The 25,598-nt window shown below is 47.4% G+C and overlaps 1 protein-coding gene across 1 annotated transcript in view; it reads left to right on the top strand.

The window, feature by feature from the left end:
- Positions 1–24,790, top strand: part of AFF3 (AF4/FMR2 family member 3) — a 511,596-nt gene extending 486,806 nt beyond the window's left edge. The window contains exons 18-24 of the mRNA XM_040993806.1: positions 2,968–3,031; positions 6,779–6,915; positions 12,498–12,569; positions 14,098–14,191; positions 16,857–16,906; positions 17,015–17,238; positions 21,200–24,790. Of these exons, the coding sequence (XP_040849740.1) occupies positions 2,968–3,031; positions 6,779–6,915; positions 12,498–12,569; positions 14,098–14,191; positions 16,857–16,906; positions 17,015–17,238; positions 21,200–21,321 (763 nt within the window). The 3' untranslated portion in view covers positions 21,322–24,790. The remainder of the gene's footprint in view (positions 1–2,967; positions 3,032–6,778; positions 6,916–12,497; positions 12,570–14,097; positions 14,192–16,856; positions 16,907–17,014; positions 17,239–21,199) is intronic.
- Positions 24,791–25,598: the final 808 nt, after the last annotated feature.

Below are 25,598 nucleotides of genomic sequence, written 5' to 3'. Positions count from 1 at the left end.
ATGGCCTGGGCTTGGGTGACAGGTGTGGCCGTGGGGGAGAGAAGAATGTTTGCAAGGAAGCATTCACAGCATCTGGCATCTGGAAGAAGTGGGTGAATGGGCACCAGCTCCTCTCCTCAATAGGTGTGACCTATTCTTCCACACTAGGCTGCAAAACAAAGGCATAACCAGAAAGTTAACACTCGGGCGGGTACTTGGTGTAGCAGTGGAATTGCCGCTTGGCGCAACTGCATCCCATGTGGGAGTGCCTGGGTCTCAGTCCCAGCTCCTGACATTCTAGCTAGTACAGACCCGGGGCAGGGGGTGGGTGGCAACAGTGCTGGCTTAAGGCATTGGGTTCCTGCCACCCACCCAAGAGACCTGGATTGAGTTCCTGACTTCAGCCTGGCCCAGCACCAGCTGCTGTGGGTATTTGAGGAAGGAATCAGCAAATGGAAAATAATCTCTGTCTGCCTGGCTCTCAAATTAATTCAGTAGACTTGAGGGCAGTACAGGCATTCCCTTTGAGAGTATAATAGCAAGCACACGTTACCATGCATGGGTCCAGACCCAAAGGATGTACAAGACTGAGAGTGAAAGCCTATGTGAACTGTGGACTTGGGGTGATTATGATACAAGCATGTGGGCTCTTTGATGGTAGCAAATGATCGTCTGGAGCCAGGAGGTTAATGGAAATAGGTTTATGAGAACTCTGCCTTTTCCAGTCAAGATTGCTACTAAATTTGTTACCAAAAGCAGGAGTTGGGGCTAGCACCGTGGCATAATAGGCTAAGCCTCCACCTGTGGCACCAGCATACAATCTGGACACCAGTTCAGGTTCTGGCTTCTCCACTTCTGATCATACTCCCTCCTGATGGCCCAGGAAAGCAGCAGAGGATGTCAGCCACGTGGGAGACCCGGAAGAAGCTCCTGGCTTCAGATTGGATCAGCTCGAGCCATTGCAGTCATTTGGAGGGAGAACTAACTAACTCTGTCTTCTCCGTCTCTCTATAAATTTGCCTGTCAAGTAAAAATGAAATTAATCTTTAAAAAAATAGTCCCAGCATATTACATGTTGATAATGTTTTACAAAGAAGAGACAGAAAACTAGATCTTCTTGCTTTTGGTGGTTTTTTTTTTTAAAGATTTATTTATTTGAAAGCAATGCTACTGAAGGAGGCAGAGACAGAGATATCTCCCATCTATTCATTCACTCCCAAATGGCCTCAATGGTCAGATCTGGGCAAGTCCAAAAACAGGAGCCTGGACCTTTGCCCTGGTCTCCCACCTGGGTACAAGGGCATTAGTGCTTGGGCCATCTGCCATTGCCTTCCCATGTGCGTTAGCAGGAAACTGGACCAGAAGTGGAGCAGCCAGGACTCAAGCTGTTGCTCATATGGGATGCCATGTCATTGCTGGTGATTTAGCCTGTGCTACAATGCCAGCCCCTTTAATGAGGGTTTTTTTTTTAACTTGAAATGAGTTGTTGGCTTTGATTCTGGTTCACTTATTTGTTCTATTGAAACACAGTGTCATTGTTATACTATATCTTGTTTTCTGAGCATTTTTATCTGTGTGCAGAAAGGGATGCTCTGACTGCCTAATACTACAGAAAGATGAAAGACCCATTTGAATCTGAAATCAGACAGTTCAGAATAAGCATGCCACGGTAGTTTGAGCAAATGACGTTAACAGTGACCACACAGGGAGTCTTGGCTTCTGTTGGATATTCATGCGTAGGTCAAGTTTATTGATTATGCAAAGACCCATAATGCAAAAATAGTTTATGCTGATGGCACCTAAAGGATGTAGTTTAAAAAAGAAGCATCTGAAAGTGCTGTCTGATGAGCAGCTTAGCATAAGTTGGGGTCATTACACACATACTCAGATCCGTTGCTGGGTGAATTACCTGTGTCTCCCAGAAGAGCACTGGCCAGGGTTGTTGCTTTAATGATAAGCTGATGCACACGTCTGCTGTTAATGTTTACCAGGCGGCTAATCAGAACTCTGGAGAATACAAGCTGTGTTTGCATTGTCACGAGGTAGACATCATTTTGCAATTAACTTCGTTACAACCGCAGTGTAATCATACAGCATTACCCCTTCTCATCGTTCACTGTGAAGCTTCAGACTAATTAAAAAAATACCCACTTAAAAATACTCTAGATGCGATGTGTGCACACCAGTGACACATTTTCACAAGGGTACATGAACACTTCCCGCCTAGAGCCATTCAGTCAGTATGAGATACAGTTATGAGCCTTCCATGAAAGGCAATTATTTTGTGTAAATATTATGTGAAAAAAAAGATGTCTCACTTTTTACTTATTTCCTTAACCATATTATTTTTTTTAAGATTTTGTTTATTTTCATTGGAAAGTTACATATACAGAGAGCAGGAGAGACAGAAAAATCTTCTTTCCATTGATTCACTCCCCAAGCGACCACAACAGCTGGAGCTGAGCCAGTCGAAAGCCAGAAGCCAGGAGCCTCTTCTGGGTCTCCCACACGGGTACAGGATCCCGAGGCTTTGGGCCATCTTCAACTGCTTTCCCAGGCCACAGGCAGGGTGCTGGATGGGAAGTAGGGCTGCTGGGCTTAGAACTGGTGCCCATATGGGATCCTGGTGCGTTCAAGGTGAGGACTTTAGCTGCTGGGCTACCACGCCAGACCCCTTTAACCATATTATTTTTTAAAAATCTGATTCACAAATGAGACACAGGAGGGCCATGTTAAAGGCACTGTAAAAGCATGTAGCATATACTGAATGTGTTTTGAATTGGTAACTTAAGAGAAAAATAACCATCATATTTTACATGTAAGCAGTAATTTTTGGAAATGCAAAAAAAATTTGGCTCCATATTGAGCAGAGTCTTTAAGTTGTGCTTTAAGTTTTGAAAGGAAAAATGTTTTTAAAATATCTTGTATTTAAATGGGAATATCTTGTATTTAAGCAATAACGGCATTTAATACGTTCTCTCTCTGTAGGCCTCGCAGTGCGGATTATTTTATGCAAGAAGCTAAACGGATGAAACATAAAGCAGACGCAATGGTAAGAGCCTTTTCCTTCCAGATACTTTCTTCCAAATGATGTTTGTGCTGCAGCTCCATCACTGGGGCAATATAGCTGGGTAATTATAAAATCTATTACAAGGATGGCTGGGTCTGTTAAATGGAGGAATGTTTATACAATCAACTGCTCATCGCCCGGTAAATTATGACTTCAACCAACAGTGCCTGAGTAGGAGAAAGCCTGGATAAATGAGCATTTCCATTTATTCCAGCTTAAATAGTAACTAGAGCCAGTAGAGTCAGCAGGAGATAGTTTTTTTTCTCTTTAAAAAGAAGTCTAGGAATGGGTATGTAACCTGGTAGTTAAGATGCTGGTTAAGGGGCTGGCATTGTGGTATGGTGTGCTAAACCACCAACATCCCGTATAGGCACCAAATTAAGGTCTGTCCTGGCTGCTCTACTTCCAGTCCAGCTCCAGGCTAATGCGCTTGGAAAAGTGCATGAAAATGGTACAAGTCCCTGGCCTCTTGCACTCACACGGGAGACCTGGAAGAAGCTCTGGACTCCAGCCTTCAGTCTGACACAGCCCTGGCTGTTGCCACCATTTGAGAGAGTGAACTACCAGATGAAAGATATCACTCTCACACACTGCCTTTCAAATAAATCGGGTTTGGGGGGAGGTTGGGTGGGCGGAGATGCTGTTTAAGATGCCTGCATGCTATAATGGAGTATCTGGGCTCACTGGCTCTGTCTCCTGACTCAGCTTTCAGCCAGTGTAGACTCTGGGAGGAGTTGCGATGCTTCAGTGCCTTGGTTGATGCCGTCCGTGTGGGAGACCTGCATTGAGTTTCTGCCTTGTCCACCCTATCCCATTCCCTGCAGATGTTCAAATTGTGCAACAGCAGCTAGGGGAGTCCCCTCCCCCTCTCTCTCCTTCCCTCCATTCCTTGCTTCTTCTCTCCCCCTCTCCTAAATAGATTTTTTAAAAATATGTTTTTATTTATTTTAAAAAATCACATAGCAAGAGTTGCCTTCATCCACTGGGTCGCTCACTAGATGGCCACAAAAGCCAGTGCTGGGCCAGGCCGGAGCCAAGATCTTCATCCATGTCTCCCCTGCTTCTTCCAGGCCATAGGAAGGGAGCTAGACCAGAAGTGGAGTAGCTGGCACGCTAACTGGTGCCCCATATGGGATGCCAGCATTGCAGACTGAGGCTTAATGTGCTGCACTATGGCCCCAGCCCTGATACATAAATAGATGTTTTAAAAAATCTAAATTTGTATTTGTCTCTTGTTAACCTGACCCACAGCCCTTGGCTTGGTCCCAGGCTGAACCCCTTCTTGAGACTCATGTTCTTCATGTGTGTCTGTGAAAAGGAATGCTCGCTTTGAATTGTACAACACAGAAGCAGTGGTCTGAGCAGAATGCCCTCAAATCACCAGCTTTTGATATTGCCAATGAGTAACTCTGCTACGTTGGATAATCTCTTGCTTTAGAAAAGTGGAAGCTTTCAAGCAAGAACAGACGTGCTAAGGTTTTTCCATCTTAATGCCTCACTCCAGGTGACTCCCTCCTTCCTATTATCTCTGCTGTCTTCCCCATCCCCCCATCCCCCAGTGACTATAAACAAGTCCAAGCTGCTGGAGTTGAATAAGGCATCAGAAATGACCTTGAGACTGTTGTTACTGTTATTCCAGTGTTAAAAGGGGTTAAGCCATAGCAGTACCACTTTGCTGATGTCACACTGCCAGGATTCAGTGGTACCACTAAGTCACGTGAGGTTGCTGAGTGAGTGTCAGAAAACAGAGAAGTGGAATGGATGGGACTATGGTCCACACAGTCCCACAGTCTGCTGGCTTGAAAGAGCCGATGCACAGCCACTGCTGCAGGAGCGGTGCTGGATTTTGGAGCATCCTGAGCAACTCTGCTCCAGTCCATCAGCCCAGGATTCACAGCATCCTCCATGTGATAGCACCTTCCTTTCCTGATTACCCATTTCTCAGGGAGGCACCTGCTCCAGTCAGGCTGGTCCTCTACCAGCCTATTAGCACATCTGGCCCATGCCAGCAAGCTTTGCATCTGCTGAACCTCGAGCTCTCATGGGCATCCACATGCTCTCAGCCCTCATCCCCAGTCACTGCCACACACCCAGCTCTCTCCCACAGCCAGCCAGCCAGGCCGGGCCTCCCCACAGTTGTTTCCAGGTCTCCTCCCTACAGCCTTCCTAGCCCCTCTGTAGGTGCTGTCACTTGCCCGCTTTCCACCACATCATCTGCTTTGGAATCCTCCCAGGCCACCATGCAGCTGCACATTTTCTGTCTCCAGAATCCATTATGTGTTCCTGGAAGAAGCTTTTTGTGTGTCAAGTGTGTGTGCCTTCGATATAGAGGCTTTAAGATACACTTATTAAATGAAATGATCTCCTTTTTCTGAAAGTGTTGGCCAAAATGGATTACTTCATAGCCTATTTGACATATAGAAGCTGTTTTAAAAATTTGATTTGCTAATGAAGAAGCATTTTGCTGTTTCTGTCTTCTAAGATATTACTAAGGAAGTTTTATTTTATTTTATTTTATTTTTTAGTGACACAGCCAAGAGTAATAATTAGAGTTATATATTACTGACTTTTTTTTTGATTGATGAATGAATCATTTGGAAATTGCCCTGATTTTTGCAGTCCAGAGTTAAGAGTAATTAACCACAGAGAGTAGCAACCAAGAATTTGAGATGTTCAGTTTGCCTTTATGGAACTTAAGAATAGAAAGCTGGTTCACAGCTGTTCTTTCTATTGTGAGGAAAGACCAACTGAAATTTAGCCAACTACACGAGATCCAGAAAATTATTTTTATGATTTATGTTCAACTGTGTATCCTGCGTTGGCAAGTGCTTTAACTTTTCCCTGTTCCTCCTGCCCCTGCTCACCCCCACTGTCAAGTGAGGAGCCAAACTCTTAAGGGAAAAACACAGGGAAAGGGGAAGGCTTGATATACGAATGTTCACAAGTAAGATAAAAGATCCTAGCCAAGGCATTGGACCATCCAAGTTGGGTTACATACACACACACAGACACACACACACATACACATGCACACATACACACGCATGCATGTCTGAAAATTCCTAAGTGAAAGCAACAACACGTTTTTAGCATAGCACGGAGGGACAAGGAGTGACATGACCAGAGCATTAGAAGGAGGAAAACAGAACCTAGAGAAGTCATGACACACGGTACCATGCCGATTGACACTTGTAACCTAGATTGGGTATTGTCCCATATGTAAGCATTGGCCCACCTGAAGCAACCAGTTGAGAAAACAAGTAGAGAAGTAAGTAAGTACAGTGGCCCTCCTTCTCCAGGGGACATGTGTGCCAAGACACCCCATAGAGGGCTGAAAGAACAGATTGTACAGAACTTTATTAGGTATGTTTGACCTGTGACAAAATTTGGCTTGTAAATTAGGCAAAATAAGACATGAACAACAATAAGTAATAAAAGGCCGCATTTGTAACAATGGACAGTAAACGAAATTGGTTAAAAGTTCCAAAGTGTGTGTTTAGGAGATTGTCCGTTTAGTACCGTCAGACTGAAGTTGACCTCATGTGACTAAAACCCGAAGCCTGAGCGCAGGAACACTGCCTGCTGTGTCCTCACGCCCCTGCCCTGGGTGCGGCTCACTAGATCTTAGAACTCACCAGTCAGGTTTCTGAAAGAAAGCAGTTAAGCTCTGTGACAATGTTGTGTTCAACTGATGGTAAAGGAAGACTCTGCCCTCTCTCTGTTAACCAGGTGGAAAAGTTTGGGAAAGCCCTGAACTATGCTGAAGCAGCCTTGTCGTTTATCGAGTGTGGAAATGCGATGGAGCAAGGCCCCATGGAGTCCAAATCCCCCTACACCATGTACTCAGAAACGGTGGAGCTCATCAGGTAAGTGCTGATCCTTGCCGGGCAGGCGGTTGCAAGGAGCATGAAGCCCATGCAGAAATTTTGCAAGGTGGTTTAGGTTTTGAACTGGTTGAGCTGCTCTAGATAATACCTAATACCCTCCTGCTTGAAGGTGATTCCATTGGAAAAACACAAAGCAAATTCAAACAGAAGCCAAGTGCCAATCAGTGCACCTGGGGTGCTGCATGCCACCCCTGTTGTGCCCGCTGCTACCAGCACCTTGCTTAGCAGAAAGCACAGCCCAGCCCCTAGGTAGCTCTGAAAGAACAAAAACCTTCAGATCACCCGGAATTCCCTGACAAAAGTTTTGCTTCTCCGAATCAGCAATGAGTGCTCACTAATTTGCCACTTAAATCTGCATCGTGCTCATCCTGCCTGGCACTCCTCTATCCCACGGGAGATGCTGGGAGGCCCAGCGCCTCACTGGCTGGCGAGAGTGATCTGAAGTTTCTACCCCACAGATCAAGGGATCAAGAGACACTGGTGAATGCAGTCCTGTCAGCACCAAGCCAGCCTGGCAAACATTTCCTCCTAACCCAGCTTGCTTCAGACAGCACCATGAAGAACTATAGGGAGCACCACTGGCCCCAGCTCAATCAGGCAAGCCAACATAGTACCAGGAAGGCTCTGGGAAGTGAATTATAATGGGAACTATGGCCTGCCAGAGTAGGCTACAATCTGCCTGCTAAACCTAGATAGAAGGGCCACCTGCTAACAGGATTGAAGCTGGACCCAGAGTCTACTAACCTCATAGCAAAAATGCCCAGGCTGCGATAGAAATTCACTCATTAGGCTGGGAACCAGGAACTGCGTACCCGTATTGAAGTGACTCACATGTTAGAATTACCTAACAGTGTTAGCAGCCATCATGGAAATGCTTCTGTAAGCAACTGTAATTCTATTACAGCAGACAAAAAAATAGAAAATTTGGTTCAAAAAGCGGAAGTTATTTTAAAAAGACCAAATGGAAGTTATAGGACCAAAAAGTGTCATAACAGGAAAAAAAAAAAAAGTTGCCTGGATGGGACTCAATAAAAGAATGGAGATGACAGAGGATGGAATCAATGAACTTGAAGATAGAAAATCAATTTTTTCTTCCAATCTGAGCAACCGAGGAAATAGACTGAATAAAAAGAAAATGAATAGAGCCCAAAGCACTGAATTAGTCCATTTTCTGCTCCTATAGCAGAATACAACAGACTGGGCAATTTACAAACAATAGGAATTTATTCGACTTCACGAAGCTGAAGGAGATGACACCAGCTATGGCCTCCATGCTGCATGACAAGCAGTGCCAGTGTCCGAGGCAGAGCTCGCTCTTCTCATCAGGAGCTCACTCCCTCAGTGACTCCCTCCCATGGACGGGCATGGGTCCATTCCTGAGGACGTGGTGCTCCTGACTTATCTCTGTTGCTGTCTCTGAATTATTATTACATTGTGGAGGAGGTTTTCAATGGTTAAATTTGAGAGGGCACATTGAAACTATAGTTGTTCCACCACTGGGCCCCCAAATTGGTATCCTCACAGTGCACAGTATCTTCCTTCCATCCCAGCAGCTGCAAAAGTCTTAACTAATCGGGTATCAATTCAAAAGCCCAAAGTCTCATCTAAGTCCGATTTGGGTGAGACTCCAAGGCGTGATTCATTGGAAGCCGTTGGCCCTCAAGCTGCTGTGAAAACCAAGTAAGATATGCACTTCCAAAATACGGCTGTGGAACATGCATCCAAAAGACGAGCTCAAAGGGGACACAAAGAAAAGAGAGACTGTTCTAAAGCCCAACCGAGTAAGTATTCAGTTTGGAAGATAATCCCTTTTTGCATGATGTCTGCAACCTGGACACCCCAAAGCCCCAGGCAGCCTTTCACCTGTGATTAGCAAAGTCACAGTTCACCCAGCAACTCTCCTGAATTCCAACGTGTGCCTGCAGTTCTCCCAGGCCAGCATGGCATGCCATAGCTCTCCAGTCTGGAGTGTGGAGGGCAGTCACATTTTCACAGCTCCAGAAAGCACTACCCCGAGTGGGGACTCTGTGGCCCCTCTGCCACTGACCTCCCATTGCCATTGAACATCGCTGTAGAAAGGATCTCCTGGTGGCCGTGCTGGGGCCCACCCGGAAGTCCAGCATCCTCGGAAATCTCAGTGAAGGAAGCCGCGCCCCACAACTCCTGCTTTCATTGCTGTGTGTAGGTGTCTGCCAAGGTCCACAGCTTGTGCCTTGCAGAACAGTGAGTGGGTGGAGCCCTGTCCCTGGGCCCCCTGGAGCCACAGCTTGGGCAGCCAAGGAGTGCTGCCCCATGATGCAGCAAGCCCAAGGAGGGTGCCCTGGGCCTGTAATGGACGCAGCAGCTCCTGAGATCCCCAAAATACCTTTGGGAACCTTTCCCTTCCCCATGAAGGACAGTCCCTGGCTCCCTTTGCTCTGTGCGAATCCCTCTACCGCGTGCTCACAGCACTATGCCTTTGACTTGCTCTCTGGAACATTTGTTCTCCTGACATGGTTGAGCAGCAGATTCCCCTCCTCCCCGCCCCTCCCCGCCAAGCCTTGCTGTTCTGCTTCCCTTTTCATTACAAATTTTCATCTTGAAGATCTATCTTTCGCCTGAAATCTCACTGAAGGCAGTTTAAAAGAGCCACGTGGGAGCCTCAGCACTCTGCTTCATAAATTATTCTTCTACCGGTCATCCCCTGCCATCACTCTTGGGTTTAGCTTGCCATAAAGAACTAGAACCTGGACACACTCCTGGATAACAAAGATGGCCTTGGCTCCAGTTTCCAATACTTTTCCCAGCCCTCTGCTGTCCATGCTTGTCCCAGCTCTCTCATCACTACCTCTTTGGAGATCTCTAAGAAGTCTCTGACTTTGTCTGTATCTCCCCATCTCCAGAATCGTCCTGTGCACAGGACAGCCTTTTCCTGGCCTGCTCCTCTCATCTGTCCCAGCCTGTCTTCATTGCTCAGTTCTAAAGCCACATGTTTGACCCTCAGCTCTACTTCTCAGTACAGTGTTCTTTCTTAGTTTGCTTCTGCTGTAACAGAAGACCTGGCCTTTAGCAGAAGAAAATTGTATTCAGCTCTCAGCTCACGTTATGGGGTGTATTCATCTCATGTTCCAGTGGCTGGGACGTACGATGACTCAGGGCATCTGGGCTCCTAGGTGCCGTGTTATACAGAGGGGAAGGACAAGCAGGCCTCCCTGAGACAGAAGTCAGGATTGTTTATCAGTAGTTCACCCTTCAATGACTGACCCCGCCCACACAAATAGCTTTTACCCATGAAAAAGGACACCGCCCTCAGCATTCATTACCTCTGTATATTGTTGCAACACTGAGATTACATTTCCAACAATGGATTCTGGTGACAGATTCCTACCATAGCAAGCACACCAAAAAAAGATCCAACACCATGAATGAAATCTCAGAGGCTGGGGTTCAGAAAGTATTTGAAGTAGTGACTGTGAAACTTACCAGATTTGTAAAAAGACAATGTACATATTCGAGAAGCTGAGAAAAACCCAGACTGGATAAGCCAAGAGAAGTTCATGCAAAGATATAGTTACATTTCTGAGAAGTACACACACACACACACACCCTGAAAGCAGCCAGAGATTCTACCGTATTACCTCTAGGGGAAGCAGAAATTCAAATGACAGATGACTTCTCGGCAGTGATGGAAGACAAAGGGGATGGCAAGATTTTTGGTCAATTGCTGGAATTAAAACGTGTCAAGCCTTAGATTCTAGATCCAATGAAAACACCCTTTAGGAATTCTCAGAGTAAAGAAACTTATCTCAAATGAAAGAAAACATTTTTACAGCTCCACCCTTAAAAAGATCGGCTGAGTTCCTCAAATGAGTGAAAATGAAGAAGCAGGTCTTGTGGAAATGCAGATGTCCATAGCAGCTCCTGCCTCAGGTTCTGTACATTGTGTGTGTTCGTTGGAAAGAAAAAAATACGACACGTCTGATGCCAAACACCATGTTAATTCAAAACTGGGGAGGATGTGGGGCTGGGGGTTATGGAGCTGTGTGCTTAGCTGCTGGCCAGGCCAGCACTGTGTGCCACTGCCAGTTCAGTTCCCATCGGAGTCCACTCACAGTTCAGCTTCCTACTGATGGCCTGAGAAGGCAGTGGAAGATGACCCAAGGGCTTGGCCCCAGCCCCCCATGTGAGAGGCCATGATGAACTTCCTGGCCTTGACCTGGCCCGTACCTAGACCACTGAAGACATAAACTACCTTGTTCTCCTTCACTCTGTCTTTCAAATAGAGAAAGAGAAAATGAAAAAGGCAAATGCACAAAGGGGTAAATTATTAATTAATTATCCCAGGTCATTGTACAATACCCAGAGTAATCACTGTGAAAATGATGCCAAAAGATGCATCCCAAAATAGCACAGATGTGCCTTTCATCAAGATGACCGTATGATTTCTTGAGCGGTTTACAGTAAACTGGCCCACTATGCCAGGTGCCTTCCTGTCTAGGTTCATCCTCACAGCAGTGCCACATGATCAGCTGTATCGTTTTATAAAGAAATGGATGTTTAAATATTTAAGTACAGTTATCTAACCTTTCATCACTAACAAATACCCTTGGCTTGAACCTGGGTCTCTCTGACCAACACACACACTCCCTCAGCTCTCTCAAACAGTCTGCATGGAACTTGGTACTTCATTGGAGAGAGCAGTGGTCAGCCCCCTGATCCAGGGAAATAAACGAAAGTTCAGTGCCATCCATAAAAGCCACTGGTGTATCACAGCACACATGCGTGCAGCAGATGCAGAGTGAAAATACACCCAGGACACACAGCCCACTGTCCGAACAAGCATTGTGCAGCAACAGCAGAAGAGATCCGTCTAAACTGTTCATGGGTCCCAGGGGTGAAAGCCCCAGCAGAATTGAACTTAACCTTCATCCGTTAGCCACTCAGCTGTAAATCAACATTTGGAAAAACAGACCCATTAGCATATATGTGAATGGTTCTTGAGCCGGTGTCACTCCCAGCCATTCACAACATCTGAACTTGTACTGTTAACAAGCAGGAAACAGGTGGATATCGTAAAAGCTGTTTGGTTATAGTCATTGCAATAACTTAATGCTTAGGGAAAATGAAACCGTCTCAGCTCACTTTTCAGAAAGAAGTGACAAAAAGGACTGTGAGAATCTTAAGTATCAAGCAGGGAGAATAACCATCCTAGGAAAGGTTTTGTTTAGATTTAAAATATTCATGTATTTTTCTTTATTTGAAAGGAAGCATGCTAGAAGGAGAAAGATAGCTCACTCCCCAAGTGTCCACAACAGCCAGGGCTGACTCTGGCAGAAGCCAGGATACTGGTATTCAATCAAGGTCTCCCACATAGTGGACAGGAACCCACATTCTTGGGCCATCATCCATTGCATTCCTAGGAGCATTGGCAGGAAGCTGGATCAAAGTGGAGGCAGGACTGGAACTCAGGTGCCACATCCCAGGCAGCAGTTTAATGCACTGTACCACGACACCCACCCAGAGAATGTTCTGTTTAGTAACAAAGATTTTTTTTTCTCTTTTCTTTTTCTTTCTTTCTTTAGGTATGCTATGAGACTAAAAACCCACTCAGGCCCCAACGCCACTCCAGAGGACAAGCAGCTGGCTGCATTATGGTGAGTGCATCATCTCAGCTTAAAGTAGCGTCCCAGCCTCCTTGTTATCGCCAGGAAATGGGGGGCTGATGGGCCTGAAGAAAGCCCTGTGCAGGACTGACGATCAGGGAGGTTCAACAGCATCCCTTGGCACTGTGCCGTGTTGTGGTCTGAATTCAGAGGTTGAAAATGGACAGGTCTGTTACAGCAGGGTGCTTGTTTTCTGTGTGTTAGTCATCTGAATGGGCTTTGGTGTTGAACCTTGCAAATGCAATCAGAGTGGCTCGGGTTTGCTTTTCACGGGGGAGGAGTGTGACCGAACCACGGTGACGCGTGGAAGTTCTCAGCATGTCTGGCAGAGGAATAGATCATCGTCCTTTGGTAATAAAAACCACATTGTTCCAAATGTGTGTCTATTCTCTGTGATGACCATGGCAGTGGCTTTGTAATTAGAATCATAGGTTTGCCCTGTGGCATCTCCCTGGGACCTCATCCCTCTCCTTCCCACGTTATAGGAGGTCTCTCTGTGACTTCCTTCTGTTTAAAAACAAAAGATGGTGGCCGAGAGAGAGGTTCGTGTTCTGCTCTGGGCTCTGATCTGCAAGTTAGAGAATCATGTCAGGTCTCGGAAAGCCCAGCACACACACACACACACACACTCACACACGCGTCTTTGCTTCCTTCTCATCGACGCGGCGTCTGACATGTGGTGTGGGTGACCCTTTGCCTGGATGCCTCAGCACGTCAGTGCCAGATCTCAGTGAGAATAATAACTATCAAGAGAAACTAGGTCCCAGGGAATGCTGTGCACCTGCCTTAAAGTTCCACATTGAGATTAATGGCGTCGATGACTGCTGTTGAGTTAGGTACAATCCTAGCAGGTACGGAAGAACCACGCAGAATATTGTAGAAAGTAGTACGATGAGAATGGTTCTTAGGACAGTGTTCTCATCATTTATAAGCAGTTCATGTCTGTGACTTGATTTGAATTCGATATGGGGGGGGGTCTTTGTTGCCTATTCTAAATAAATCACATGCTAGTTTGAAAGGTTTTTGCCCCAGAAACTAGTCTTTTTATTCTATTTTAAACACACTGTTGAAAGTACTTTTCCACTGCAGTAAAGTGTGAAAAAGCAAAAAGGGAACAAAAACAACTGGATGAGCTGTCCCTTCCAGCAGGCCAGCAGGTCAGCCATCAGTCGGGGGAATCTGCTGGAATTTCCTTGTGCCACTGATGGGGAGAGACTGCCCTCTAGTGGTGAGAGAGGAAAGCAGCCCGATGCAGCCACCCAACAAAGACTTAAAACTGACACCAAATGACCAAGCTGTCCGTCTATTCCTGAAGTACCTGCCTGGACTTGTGGTTCTTGGACGACAGGGGGGCCAGGTTCTCACAGACATATACATACTTAGAGGTGGGTTCTAGGTCTGTAAACACAGTGTAAGCAAGAAGTTGGAGCTGGCATCTCGCTTGTCTGTTTGAAGCCTTGTGCAGGAAGGACACGTTTCTTCTCTTCCTTAACGGCCCGTTCCCCATTTTCTGCTGCAGCTACCGCTGTCTGGCTCTCCTGTACTGGCGGATGTTTCGCCTCAAAAGGGACCATGCTGTCAAGTATTCGAAAGCGCTCATCGACTACTTCAAGGTACTGTATGAACTGGCTTGTGTTCAGTTGTCTGTCGAGGGCATCCCGGAGAAGCCTGCTAGATGTCCCTGCTCTGGAACCGGTCCCTGTCTCCCTCTGCTCCCCCAGCCAGCCCTTTGTCTCACCCAGGAGCTTTGGGGCTCAGAGAATGGGCTGTAAGGGGCTGTCTGATTCGCCTGGCTACCTCCTTGTGCAATGATTTTCGTGGCCTAAGAGAAGGAAGGTTTGGGTAGTCGTGGCGTTTGTCTTTCTTGCAGACATACATTGCTCGGTTCCCTCCCCACCTTCCCCTGGAAGCAGCGCATTAGAGCTGCTGCCTCCTCCTCGCCAGTAGCGGATTTGGTATTAGCCAGTAGACTTTAGTATTCTTCAGATTGTTAGAAATAGCTTGCTGGAAGGCAGAGTCACTGGGACAAGAGCAACATGTAAGTACAAGTTTACAATTGACCGCCATGCCAAGGCATGCTTCTCAGGAACTGGCATTCTTTCTACTGGGAGATATTTTCCAAAGAGCTAAGACCCTTCTCCGAGGCAGCTGGAAATCAAACCTGGGGTGAATCATTTGAGATGTCGGGGCCTCACCTTCACCTAGAGAAAGGAGAAATGTGCATCGTGCAGCCCAGCTGCCTGTGGCACGCCACGTCTCCTGACCCTTCATTTCCAGCCCGTTTCCTGTTCTCTCTGGTGACCAGGCTATCCTGGGCTAGCTGGCCCATTGTCCACTCCATAGCTGCTCCCTCCCCGTCCCCCCCGCTTGTACCTGCAGAATCACCAAGTGCTGAGCCCAGGCCCACCGTGCAGCCCAACAACAAGGACTGGTGTTGACCCCTTTGGATTTGAGTCCTCTGACGTCAAGATCAGTAGTTTTCTGAAATTGAGCATCAGTGCCCAGTGCACTGAGAAATGTATGACAATCCAGAAAGATGCTTAACAGTGTCAGTGCCCAGAGCACAGAGAGCACTCCCCCACGTCAGTGCCCAGTGCACGGGGAGCACTGCCCCACGTCAGTGCCCAGTGCACGGGGAGCACTCCCCCACGTCAGTGCCCAGTGCACAGGGAGCACTCCCCCACGTCAGTGCCCAGCCCACAGAAATTGTCTTTTCCCTTCATGAAAGGCTCATGTTTAGTGTTACTTTTTTTTTTAAAGATTTATTTATTTTTGTCAGAAAGTCTGATATACAGAGAGGAAGATCTTCCATTCACTGTTTCACTCCCCAAGTGGTTGCATTGGCCAGAGCTGTGCCAGACCAAAACCAGGAGCCAGGAGCTTCCTCCAGGTCTCCCACGCGGGTGCAGGGTCCCAAGGCTTTGGGCCGTCCTCGACTGCTTTCCCGGGCCACAGGCAGGGAGCTGGAAGGGAAGTGAGGCTGCGGGATTAGAACCGGCGCCCATATGGGATCCCGGAGCTTTCAGGGCGAGGACTTTAGCTGCCCCTAGGCCACTGCGCTCAGCCCTTAGCGTTACTTTTAATTGGACTGGGGCGAAGTATATCTGTTTATGATGTGCAAATGATGTTATGAAACATGTGCATTGGGGAGTGATGAAGTCAAGCTGATGAACACATCCATCCCCTCACACACTCTACGTCTTGGTGATGGGAGCACCTGAAATACATTCTCAGAGTGGCCGTTCGGAACGGCAGTTAGGTCACTGCCTGTGCTCCTCGCATCTCGTGTCAGAGCGCCAGGTTCAGGCATCAGTTTTTCTCCCTGCAAGCCAGCTTACTGCCAACACACAGCTGGCAGGCAGCAGGTGGTGGCTAAGGTCCACGGCCTTGCCATTCATGGAGGAGAGCTGGATTGAATTCTGGGCTCCTGGTGACATGATTTACAGTTCTGTCCAGCATCCTGTCTTGTGCCTCTGTGTCCTGACTGGCTGTGTCTTAACCCTTTCAGTCACACCGACACCAAAACCATAGCAAGCAGTCACTGCCTCAAGAAGGCTCTTAGCCAGAGGAGCATGTTGCCTCGGGAGCCAAGTGGAGCCCATTTTCTTGTGTCTGGAAACCATCACAAACATCGTTTGCCCCCTTGACCATCCTATATGCTTCTGTCCAAAACTGCTCTAGAGCTGTCTGAGCTGAAATTTGCTTTGCAAAAGACAAAATGCTTTCCTCTGAGTGGCCAGTGTGACACCTGCCTCACGCAGTGCCACACTGCAAATCAATGCCTTTGGGTAGATCTGAATGTGTAGATATCCCATCTGATACAGAAGCTTCAAATAGGTACTTTGACTTCATAAAGGAGCATCATAGAGTTTGAGGGCTTAACTCTTTTCAGGACTTCAGTAACCATGCATCAGTAGCTTCTGAAAATAGTGCCTCCGCTTAAATAGCTAATGGTGTCTTTTTCAGAAAAAGGATAAGAATTCGTGTGGTCCAGGAGTCCACACACTCTTGAGACTCTGCCCTCATTTGGTGTTTGTCACACCCCTGAACCCCCAGCCTGTGCAGAAGTGGGTCACTTCCTGTAGCCGCCCTGCAGGGCGCCGCGGGCCGGGCAGCCGCCCTGCCTCACTCTGGGAGAGGAGCTGTGTCCTGGGGCCTCCTCCAAGCTGTCCCTATGATGTCCTCAACCCTTCCTTCTCAGGTGACCAACAACTGTTGAACTGTTGAAGCAGGGAGTCGTGCACTCAACTTCCCTGTCTTTTTTTTTTTCCCCTGCAGAATTCATCAAAAGCTGCCCAGGCCCCATCCCCGTGGGGGTCCAGTGGAAAGTAAGTTCACTTCTCGTGAGCGGGCGTGGTGTGCAGGCCATGCATGCTGCCCTGCCGCACCTGCTCTGGGCCTCTCCACTCTGGTTTCTCTGCCTCTCCCCCCTCCAGGAGCACTGGAACCCCATCCCCCATGTCTCCCAACCCCTCTCCCACCAGCTCCGTGGGGTCTCAGGGCAGCCTGTCCAGCGCCAGCGCCCTGTCCCCGTCAACCATCATCAGCATCCCACAGCGCATCCACCAGATGGCAGCCAATCATGTCAGCATCACCAACAGCATCCTGCACAGCTACGACTACTGGGAGATGGCCGACAACTTGGCCAAGGAGAACAGAGGTGTGTGCGTCTCCGGGTGACGGGAGGGTGCAGAGCTGGGTTCCACAGCTGGAGAGACGGCCTGACCCACTGGGGTACCAGCCTTCCTCTCCACAGGAGAGAGCAGCAGTTCATGTCACCTGCTGTGTGACACCCTTCCTGACCTGTGCCCTCCCTGGAGGCCTCCGTGTCTTTCGCACGTGTGCAGTGGCAGGTTTGGTACTGGTACGACTGAGGGATGGAAGCCATCGCAGCTGTAGGCACAGCCAGACACACCTGGGTTTTCCCCCGTTAGGCTGTAAGCGCCTTTGAAAAAGGATGTCTTGCTCAGCTTTGGACTGCTACAACCTAGCACGGTGCCTGGAACCCAACGGGAGCTCTGAGACGTTGAATGAATAAGTGAATGAGTGACCGAGTGTGTGAGCAAATGAATGAGCGAGTGAGCAAGCTCTTGTGCCATGGCCTAGTGGCTAAAGTCCTCAACTTCAGTGCACCAGGATCCCTTACGGTCGCCGGTTCTAATCCTGGCAGCTCCACTTCCCATCCAGCTCCCTGCTTATGGCCTGGGAAAGCAGTTGAGGACGGCCCAAAGCCTTGGGACCCTGCACCCGCGTGGGAGACCTGGAGGAAGCTCCTGGTTTCTGGCTTCGGATCGGCGCAGCACTGGCCATTGCAGTCACTTGGGGAGTGAAACAGTGAATGAAAGATCTTCCTCTCTGTCTCTCCTCCTCTCTGTATATCTGACTTTCCTATTAAAAACAATCTTAAAAAGAAAATTAAAATCACATTTTTACTAGTTATAAATGTAACTCATGCTCATTATGGTTAAATTTGCAGAGTTTAGAAAACCACATAGAATTAACTTTTAGAGCCTCTGCCTCTGATGTTGACATCCCATGTTGGTGCTGGTTCATGTCCTGGCTGTTCCACTTTTGACCCAGCTCCCTGCTAATGTGCCTGCAAAAAAGGTAGCACAAGATGCCCCAAGTCCTTGCTTCTGACTATCCCAGCTCTGGTTGTCACAACCATTTGGGAAGTGAACCAGAGGGTAGAAGATCTGTCTCCTGTCTCTCCTCTTCTCTCGCTGTAACTCTGACTTTCAAACAAAAATGAATAAATCTCAAAGAAAAAAAATTAGCTTTTTAAAGTTACCAGTAATCTTAGCACCAGAAGTACCCTCTGTTAACATTCTGCCAGTTTCTTTCAGTCTTTTCTTCCCTTGATACACATTAATTATGCTTGCAAAGGTAAGGTCACCCCGCATCTCTTTTGTTCCTTTAACATTCGTCAGACACTGCTCGTGATGCTGCATCAGAAACGCCTTTCACGGAGCAGGTGTTCAGCATAGCAGGACAGCCCCGTGTCCCCACGTCACAGTGCCTGGCTTCCGTACCTGCCTCTAGCCGTGCACTCCAGCTTCCTGTTAATGCAGACCCGGGGTGGGCAGCACGATGGCTCAAGTGAGGCGCCCCTCCCAGCTGCATGGCAGACCTGGGTTCCACTTCTGGCTCCTGGCTGCAGTCCCTGCCATTGTGGACGTTTGGGGCAGGAACCAGGGAGTGCGGGCAGGAACCTGCTCACTCGCTCACTCTTTCCTCCCGCCTCCGTCTCTTTCTCTTCTTCCTTCTCCTCTATGTGGCTGAAAAATAACTAAATAAAAATAACTAAACCTATCCTTGATGATGGTTCTTTAATGTTCTCTGATTACGATTATGCAACGTTCAAATGTTGTCACTCACACCGTGTCCCTGGATGTCAGCGGGTAGGTTGTTTCTCTTCTCTCCTGTGACAGTATCTTATGTAGTAAATCAGGGCTGTTTCTGATTATTGTCTCAGGAGAAAGTACAGGCTATTGAAGGATATGCCTGAATGGCTGCCGTCTGCTCCCCTCCTGAAAGATGACGCCAGTTCAGCAGCAGGTGCAGTGTACTCCTGAGCTCTCTTTGGGAGCCATTCATTGCCACCTGCGTTCCCCTGAGACGGTGACCTTCTGAGGGCGAGAGCAGGGTGCCCACAAGGATCCAGTGGCCCAGGTGCATCCCAGCAGCGGCAGTGTTATAAAAGCCAGTGCCGAGCAGAGCAGCCTGGAAGTCCAGCGAGGATGCCGTGAGAGAGGAGCGCATGGTGTAGAGCGCCTGAAATGACCAGGGGAAGGGAACAGAGGGGACAGGCACACAGAAATACACCTGTGCAGGTTGGGGCGCCTGAGCAGCTCACGCCACAGAGAGCTCAGTGCCAGGTGCCCTGGGCACGCTCAGCATTGCTCCCCCACCTTACCTCCTCCTCTTCCTCCTCCTTTACTCTCTGTCCGTCTCCCTCCCGCTTCCCCACGTGCTCCCAGAACCCTGCCATGCCTGTCTGCCCAGCCACAGCCATGTGCAGTGTAAAGGCCTGCATGGCCCTTCCCTTCTCCAGGACTGCATTCTGCATTTATGGGGGGACTTTAGAAAGTTCATGGAAAACAGAATTAAAAGTGTATTTGAGATCACATGTAGTTTCTCATAATATGCATTCCTATGAAGTTTGTGAAGACCCTTTGCATAGATTTCAAAATTTTTTACAGCCACATATACTTATTCCTTAATTCAATTTCCCATGAACTTTTTTTTTTTTTTAGATAAAATTTGTCCTTTGAAAGGCAGAATGAGAGAGAGCTTCCATCTGCTGGTTCACTCTCCAAATGGCTGTGGCATAGAGGCTGAGCCTGGTCAGATCCAGGAAGCAGTTCCATCCAGGTCTTGTCCGTGGCTGGTAGGGACCCAAGCACTAGGGCCATCTGCTGCTTTCCCAAGCACATTAGCAGGGAGTTGGTTCAGAAGTGGAGCAGCTGGGACCAAACCAACAGAATGGGATGCTGGCATCATAAGGCCATGGCTTGACTGAGCTACCACCTTAGCCCCTGCTGTACAGTTTCTGAAGTGTTCTCGCCTTTGAGGAGCTTAACCTAACTACTGACTTCCAGAGAGTGCTACCCCGTGACCCCACTGTGACTAGTGGCCATGTAAACATGCAGATTTTTAAAAAGATTTTATTTATTTTTATTGGAAAGTCAGATATATAGAGAGGAGGAAAGACAGAGAGGAAAATCTCCCATCCGCTGATTCACTCCCCAAGCAGCTGCAACAGCCAGAGCTGAGCCGATCCAAAGCCAGGAACCAAGAGCCTCTTCTGGGTCTCCCACGCGGGTGCAGGGTCCCAAGGCTCTAGGCCATCCTCTACTGCTTTCCCAGCCACAGCAGGGGATTGAATGGGAAGCAGGACCACCAAGATTAGAACCAGTGCCCATATGGGATCCTGGCAAATACAAGGTGAGGACTTTAGCCACTAGGCTACCATACCAGGCCCAAACCTGCAGGTCTTTATCAGCCACTAAGCTGATCTTTCAGAGAGCAGAGCCCATCTGGGGTTCATTTTGGAATCCTCCCCTGACCTGCCCCATTGCTACACTGGGCTGAGTGCAGTGGCACATAATAAATGGTTAGTGAGAGAACAAATGCAGAGACTGTCCGGAAGCCAGGAGGCTCCTTCTGTTGGGATGTCTCAGGACCTCGCTCTGATCCCAGAGCCTGCAGGATCCCAGAGCCTCGCCTGTTGGATTTGTTCTTAGGGCCCAGCGCGTGCAGTGCCTGAGGACAGGGCAGGGGGTGACCAGGCCATGTTGACATCAGGGTGGAAGCTGTTACTGAACTTAGAAGAAGGCAGTCTGAGTGTCGGGGTCCCCTTGGTAACTTGGCTAAGTTGATGCTATTCATTTAGAAATGCAGGTAGCAGCTTATTTGTTCATTTGGATACGGGGTGAGCACCCCACCATTTGGTTTGGTTCTGTCCAAAGGGATGCTGAAGATGACATGGCGAGTCCTTGGTCTCTGTAAAAAACAAACAAACAAACAAACAAAACTATGGAATTTTGTTCCTAAGTTGTTGCAAGTTGTTCACCCTGAGTGCATTCATGACACTCCTAACAGTTTCCTCTACCCCCTAGAGTTCTTCAACGACCTGGATCTGCTCATGGGGCCTGTCACCCTGCACAGCAGCATGGAGCACCTGGTCCAGTACTCCCAGCAGGGCCTGCACTGGCTTCGGAACAGCACCCACCTGGCGTAGGGCCCCCACCCAGGAGCCGGACTGGGCTCTCGGCTGCCCCCCACGGACAGCTCACTGTTTCTGGACACTGTGCTACTGAAATTCGCAGCCACAGCAGTTGATCAAGTGGTGATGAACATTTCCTCAGCATCAAGCAGCAGTTTTTTCCCCTCCCCAGGGCATGTGTGTTTGTATATGCAGGTGTGCAAGAAGGTATGTGTGTGTGTGTGCGTGTGTGTGTAAGATACGGCTCTCCCACACTCTGTCTAGTTGTTGTAACCTCAGGCTAGACGAGAGCATCAGAGGTAGCTGATGGAAGGAAGTCTGCCCATGCACACATGCACACAATCACAAATACACACCTTCTGTTCCAGTGCTGAACCATGACTTCTTAGAAGTTCAACCAAAATCCCGTGGTTAGGCAACCAGGTGCAATACAGCACACCCAGAGCTTGAGCGCCGCTTCAGACAGAGCAGGCTCTTAGGCTGTCAGTTACTTTCAGTGTTAATGTGCTATTCCCCCAGTTTCTTTGATTGGCCTGTATTTGTGGGTAATGGAATAATGAAAACAGTTGGTTATTTTGATGCCAGGCATTTACCGGGTTGCATGTGCCCAAACATCCCACCCTTCTCATAACCGTTGCTCCCCTCAGTCCGACATCATCGTTGGCTCCAAACAATCAAATGGTCTAATCCACAGCCTTCCCTGCCCCAGCCCAGAATAGTAGAGAAATGACCCCAGGATTGGATAAACACTCAGCATCATTAGGAGTTGAGCAAACGTGAAAGCAGTGCGGACTCAGGAAGTGCAGGCTACTGCACCTGTCACAGCAAGCCCTCCGGGCATAGTCCCCGCCTCCCTCCTGCCAGTGGACTCACTCAGTGGCTGAAAAGCCATGTGTGGTCTGCAAGCCAACACATTAGCAGTCTTCCCATGTCTCCGACAGCTTTCTTACCAATTTTCTTGGCCAAATATGGACATGACCCAGGGTGTCCCTTCGCTAGGTGCCTATCAGGCCAAGTGCTGACCGCTGTCCTAATGCCACGTGCCTCCCTCACTCCCCCTGCAGGATGTGCCTCGGTAGGCCTTTCATGCATTTGGGCTTGAGGGCTATTTTTCAGGCTTTGCTGAGCAAGCTGCTGGCAGTACAGGGGAAATTATTCCTGCAGTGGGCGCAGTTCTGTTTGGGGGAGCAGGGACCAGTGTGTCTTGCTTATCTCATATGCATCCGATCTGTTTATCCCCCGCACCCTTCCTTCTGTTCTTGTTTATGATTATTAAGTAAGTTTACATTTTACTTTTTTCATATCTTGTTTACATTTTTTTGTCTGAAGTTTCTTTCTTTTATAATGTCTTGTCATACCCTAGATTTAGTCTTGTTAAATGTTATTTTGATGTAAAAGAGTCACTTAAAATGACTTCCCAGTAGAGCGTGTATGTTACCACACTTTAAAACCAGAAATAATGTCCTTGAGGCCTCTTACTTGACAAAATTGCACCAGGATGGTCTGAGACAGACATTGCGTGGGGCAAGCCACTTTCCAAGGCTCTCGGTGCGTAACGTGTGTTTTCACTGATTGAGGTTCGCTTGCAGTGTTAACATTTGGGTCAGCTTGATCTGTGGGTGGAAAATACAGTCGCCACCATTCACTAGTTTTAAGCACTGATTAAAAACTATACTAATGATTGAACCACTTTGGTAATTTGAAGTTAATTGAAAACTGAGCGAGTAAAGGGCTATGAAACTGGTATCTGTCTTTGGCCTCCAAACGTTGGGAAATGTGAAGCGTTTCCATTCTGCGTGCTTCCGCCTAAGGTGCTTCTTCAGTCCCTTCGCTGGTTGTCAGAATTCAGGACCCCATCTTGTGTGGGAGATTTTGAATCAACTGAAGAAGTTGGAGTGGGTTGTTTTGTTTTGTTTTCGTTCATAGCAGGATTGAAACTTTGTTCTACTTCATTTCTGGTGACTTCCTGTGAAACCTTCAAACTGTCACATGGAGGGCTGACGTAGGCAGCCTCTTATGCATCCCCCAAAGAACTGCCCAGATCTTCAAAGTTGCAGTCCTGGGTGTGCTTACCCACAAAGCCCTGCAGAGACAGGTGGGTGGCGTCTGGATGGCTGTGTCGATGGTGTCTCTACACTCTGAGGACCCAGGTGGTTCCCAGTCTGATTTCTTGAAACTGGCCATGTTGGGGGTATGCCATGCTGGGGGCTGGCCAGAGTGTGCAGGTCCTGGCAGTCTCCTTTCGCCGTGGAGCTCGCTGGGCCAGTGGTTTCTGTTGGGTTTGGTGTAGATGATTCTGGACAGGAACCATCTTCTGATTTTTTGCTTATGAAAGTCACTCATCGCTCAGTCTTTCTGTTTTTCTTTCCAAGCCAAAATATCCTCCTGGTGTTTTCTGTGATCAGTGTCATATTTTCTCATCGTAAAAAGTCCAACACTTCAGAAGCGAAGAAGTTTAAATATCTTAACTCTGTGGTTGTCCCGTCTCCCCGAGACAAGCGCTCCCTGAAGGTTTGGTGTATATCCTTCCAAGATCTCCTGCCTTTCAACCCGTGTTTGCTCTCACTTTTCTCCGTCTGAAGACTTATTCTTTCCTTAGACACCCCACACCTCTCCAGCTGACCTTCTCCTGCTGTGACCTGAGAGGATGCCCTCCTTTACAATAGGGTTAGAGTTATCTTTCAGATCAAAATCTTGCTCAGAATTGTGCCTAAAGAACAAAGTTAGAACACATTTCTGGAAACTTTGAAACAACATAAATGGAAGCTTAGACCAATTATATTGAGAGGAATGTGCTGGAAAAGTAATCTAAAGCGTTGACACTAGGTTGAACACTTGTAATGCAATGCACTAAAACTCATCCTACTGTGTACAACAATGATGTGTGTGCTAATATGTAAGTGATGTGTACATTTCTGACACCCCATACATAATATACACAGTTTGTATAAATGCATACATTTAGAAATATATATGTACAATACAGCTAACACAAAACTATAGTGCGCCTGACAGATAGAACTAGTGCCTAACCATGAGTATAAGTCACTGCGTGTTCTCATCACCTTGGAAGTGCAGTAATTGTTTCAAAATAAGAATCCATGCAGTCAACGTTATTTAAGAATCACATCTTTGAAACTGTGCAGTAGCATATACATATATATTTTTAAATAACATTTTTCACGGTTTTCCAGAGTTGCTGTTGAAATCTGTATCACCAAAAGAAAAAACGAAAACAAAAGCAAGATTTTTTTAAATGACGTAGATACCCTTCAGACCCAGTAATCTGTGTGTGATTTCCTGTTTGTAGATACCCAAGAGACTTTAGCAGTCACCAGCCTTAATGCATGTACAGGATATTATTGTGACTTAATTTATCTTGCAGTTTTTAATCCATGTGAAATTGGGATTTATAAACGGACTTGGATTAAATATGTCTGCCTTTCTAAGGTTACAAATGTTACATTAAATGATTTATGTTGTACATGAGAGAAATCGAGTTGTACGTACAAAATAACCATGAATTTCTATGTATATTTTTCTAAGGAAACTGAAGAATCAAGATACATTCCTATCAGTACTGTGGCTTCCAGTTCATCATGCCTTGAGGAGTAACCTTGCTGTTTGACAACTGTTTTCACTGTAGCACTCATGGCTTCTGGTGATGAAGTTTGGTATTTTTCATGGGGAAGGAAGTGTTTCACAGCAGTGGTTTCCTGCTCGCGTTTCCCATTTCTCATCACGCACATGCACGGTCTCTGGCGTCCCAGGGAATTCCCAGTAGGATGCTCAAGATCCTCCTGGTGACCATGGATGCCTGCTCAGCTACTGTTATACTCAGTGGTTCTTTAATGTCACACATGAATTTCCGGACTTAAATGTCAGGTCTTTGCAACTCAAGTCAACATGACACAGTCACACTTAGAACATTTGAATGAGTCACATGAGAGAAACTCAAGCTAATGAAGATGGAAATGTTATGCCAGGTCCTTGGCGTGAGATAGTCTCTAAGGGGCAGGATTTTTGTTGTTGGGAAACTCATTTTCACCCTGGTCCTTTTCCTTCTTCCCAAACTAAAGAAACAACAAAACAAAAATGAGGGTTTTGTTTTGTCCACACCATGTCTTGAAGCTCAGATTAGCCTGTCCTTTCCCCTCACTATACCATCATTTACAACTGAGGGTCAAGAGAGAAAAATGTCCCAGGGGTTTATTCCCTTTGGTGACTCCTTATTAATGGAACAGAGGGATGTGACCAAAGCCTGACATAGGTCACCAAAGACGGCCAGGACA

The sequence above is a fragment of the Ochotona curzoniae genome, unplaced genomic scaffold, assembly GCF_017591425.1.
Source record: "Ochotona curzoniae isolate NIBS_2020 unplaced genomic scaffold, NIBS_Ocur_1.0 contig_883, whole genome shotgun sequence".
Classification (NCBI taxonomy): domain Eukaryota; kingdom Metazoa; phylum Chordata; class Mammalia; order Lagomorpha; family Ochotonidae; genus Ochotona; species Ochotona curzoniae.
Note: the sequence above shows the minus strand (reverse complement) of the source record. Positions and strands in the feature narration are given on the sequence as shown.